Source organism: Tribolium madens, unplaced genomic scaffold (genome assembly GCF_015345945.1).
Source record: "Tribolium madens isolate multiple individuals breed KSU strain unplaced genomic scaffold, Tmad_KSU_1.1 Scaffold_11;HRSCAF=98;Tcas5.2_LG3b, whole genome shotgun sequence".
Lineage (NCBI taxonomy): Eukaryota > Metazoa > Arthropoda > Insecta > Coleoptera > Tenebrionidae > Tribolium > Tribolium madens.
This window is the reverse complement of record NW_025400975.1, coordinates 1,057,715-1,061,305: the sequence shown is the minus strand read 5'-3', so window position 1 is coordinate 1,061,305 and position 3,591 is coordinate 1,057,715. Positions and strand designations below refer to the sequence as shown.

General features: G+C 26.8%; 1 protein-coding gene across 2 annotated transcripts in view; it reads left to right on the top strand.

Annotated features, from left to right (window-relative positions):
• LOC123016003 (ALK tyrosine kinase receptor) overlaps positions 1–2,544 on the top strand; it is a 34,979-nt gene extending 32,435 nt beyond the window's left edge. For both annotated transcript variants that reach the window (XM_044416174.1, XM_044416165.1), the window contains one exon: positions 1,147–2,544. In XM_044416174.1, coding sequence (XP_044272109.1) covers positions 1,147–1,410 — 264 coding nt within the window. In that variant the 3' untranslated portion in view covers positions 1,411–2,544. The remainder of the gene's footprint in view (positions 1–1,146) is intronic.
• The last annotated feature ends 1,047 nt before the right edge of the window (positions 2,545–3,591 follow it).

Sequence of the window (3,591 nt, the reverse complement as noted above, 5' to 3'; positions counted from 1 at the left end):
GAAGAAAATTTTAAAAAAAGTTAATTTTTTTTTAATTTCAGCAAATAACTAATGCAAAATTGTAAAAAAAGCTGAAAGAAAAAATGTTTTTCTCATTTTGATAATATTCAGAAACAATTGTTCCTTTAATTCTTTTGTGAAACTTTGATCAATCGGTCCGAGAAAACTGTGATAAATCGATTTAAAAATTCATAGGCCTAAAGCTCTAAAAACACCTAAAAAACATTAGTTTCCCCATCAATATTAGTGAATACGTGGTAGTTTTAATAAAACAACGTAAAAAGCTACTTTTTTCTCTTTCCTTTAAATCCATGTTGAGAGTGAAAAAAAATATTTTCAAAAAAATCATAAAAGGATCCTATAAGACATTTTTTCCATTTTTTGTCACTACCCTTATATTCTCTGTGTGGTCATTGTTTGCTCAGATATCGATGATCAAAGACAAAAGGATCCTTTTTCATTTAAAGTGCCCCTGCGCAAGAATGATTTTAGCAAGGTCTGGAAACTTGAACCTTGAACGCTTTGCGACACTCTGGTTTTGCTCGAAAACAATGTGTTTGTAAAATAAATGTGTGAATATTAAATAAATTAGTTTTAGTGGACATTCATTCACTTTACGGTGCATATTTTATTTTTACTGTGCATTTATTATTTTACTGTGCATTTATTATTTTTACTGTGCATTTATTATTTTTTACTGTGCATTTATTATTTTTTACTGTGCATTGATTTATTATTTTTACTGTGCATTTATTATTTTACTGTGCATTTATTATTTTACTGTGCATTTATTATTTAACTGTGCATTTATTATTTTACTGTGCATTTATTATTTTTACTGTGCATTTATTATTTTTACTGTGCATTTATTATTTTACTGTGCATTTATTATTTTTACTGCGTATTTATTATTTTTACTCTGCATTTATTATTTTTACTGTGCATTTATTATTTTACTGTGCATTTATTATTTTTACTGCGCATTTATTACTTTTACTGTGCATTTATTATTTTTAGTGTACATTTATTATTTTACTGTGCACTTATTATTTTTACTGATCAAAAATACTTGACATTTAAATAATACATTGTGCATTTAATTTGTTGCCATTTTTTTGAATTACGTTCTAACTCGTTGCATTTCAGATGGATAAATTGGTGTCCAATAGCATGGTGGGCAATCACAACAATAACATGAAAGACATGAGCTCCCTCAAGTCTGGGATTTCGTTAGATGCTGGAGCTTTGGTTAAACAATCCTTGACCCCCACTCAAAACAAATACAGTTCTCTTTTGACAGGTGATACCGTGACTGGTAACGGTGTTTTACAAAATGGACCTGTTTCCCAAAACAATTACCTAAATGCAAATGCCAGCAAATTTTTAAATGAAACGGAGATAAATTGTTAAAAAGAGTGTAACGAGGAGATTTATTGGGATTTGCATATCTGTTGAGACGTACTGATATTTTTTTACCTATTATTTGAAATACGAAAAATGCAATCATTTTAAGCTCATGAAATTGGTTGTGCACTAAGAACTGTTCTCTTTTTGTTACAAACTTAAGTCTCAGTCGTGGGACACTCTTTGTAAACTAACTGTAATGTGATTTTTGTATAAAATTCATTTGATAAATTTTGCTCAGTTAAATAAATGAGAATATTTTATTGTAAACAGAGTATATTGTTAGAGTAACTAGTAAACGCGTATGTATTAATACAGGGTATTTTCAAAAATACCGTTTTTTAAGTATTTTAAAATACCTTGTATTTTAATGTTATCACTATATAAAAATGAAGTATTTAAGTCATTTATTTATGTATGAATGAAACGTTGAATGAATGTTTTGTTTAAGTATTTTATACATGTGCAATAGTATTGGAAACACTTTTTTTTAAAGAAATGTTATAATAAACTGGTTGCGATAGACCACTAAAAATAATAGATGCTATTTGTAGGAGAAACATACATAAGTAATAATGCTTTTGTTACTTATTATTACTGTTTACATTTAGTATTATTTTTATTACTAGAAGTTAGTGAAAATAGCTCAAAAGTGTTTACTTAATCCCTCCCCATTAAATTATTATTATTATTAAACTGTGTTGAATCTTTTGTTTTTTGTATTATCCCAGGTGTAATATTTTGTAGTATATCATAAATGAATAAAAATAATGCTTTAAGTAATTTTAAGACATGTACATAATGAGTGTAATGGTATCTCAAAATGGAATGTTCATACTCTAGAGACTTAAGAACGATTGTTTTAGAAATGAAAATGTGTCAAACAATTTGTTGCTTCTATTATTAAGCTTGATGTAAATATTAAGCTTTGATTTTAAATATGATAATATGTTATTATAAATAAGACTGTTTTTAAATACTTATCTAATTAATAGAAACACAGTCTCATTTCTGAAACAATCATTCACTCTGATGTTACATTTGAAAATAGAGTTTGTTGTTTATATTTTGTGTTCATGCCAAAATATATTGAACACACTGTATTCTAGTGTTACATGAAATATATAGGTGTTAACATTGGTTTAGTTTCATTTCTTACAGAAAATTGGTGTTTTTATGAGTATTTAAAAAAAAACACATTTTCAGTATTTTTTTTATCGTATTTGTGACAATTTCATGTACTTGTACAAGTAATATTTTACGAAATATGCGAAGATCTATTTGAAGCCATAATTCCAACATAGTCTTAACTAGTTAACTTTTTTAGAACATTTTTTGGGCCATGTTTCCAAAAATACAGTTGGTAACTAGAATAAATATAAATAACAGCGCTTTGTAAGACTACAGACAGTAGGTAGTGTAACAATAATTCAAAAATAGAGTAGAAATATTTGAACAATTTTAGAATATAATTAGCGTTAACTCGGCAAATTACCAAATTGATTTTAGTATAATAGTATTAGAACAGGGAAAATTATATTTTAAAAAGTATGTTAACATAGAAAATTTAACAAATGAAATATTTATCCAGGGTGATTTCTTAAAACGAGCCACTTTAGATATCTCAGGAAAATAAATAAAACTTAGAAAATACCGAGATCGGTCAATTTTTTTTACAGGGAGACACCTTTTAGAGTGCTTTTGAAAGTTGTAGCACCCTCTTTGTAATACAAACAACCCCTTTAAAATTTTAGGATACATCAAATGAATCGGTTTTTGAATTTTTATTGTAATTAAAATCTGTACAAGATTCGACGACCTTGAAAAAAATCTGTTAAGTTCTAAAACGTGATATTTATCTACTATGACTTGACTCCATACCATATGTAAATTGGAAGAATCACATACCCACGTATTCTGTGATTCACAAGGAATTGGTTCGTTGAAATCAAATCCATTGTTAAAAAAAGTCGTGTGAATTTAATCAAATCATTCTTGAACATCCAGACTGAGTAGATTCTGAGGTTGCAATTAAAATGAATAAATTGTATAATAAATATCTATATTAAAAAAAGATTTTGTAATTTTGGTCTGATTTTGTAACTTTTATTTTTATTTTAAATTGAAGTGTTTATAGTTAATTTTGTGACTGATCAATTGAAGCTTAATGAAATAAAGTCAATCCTC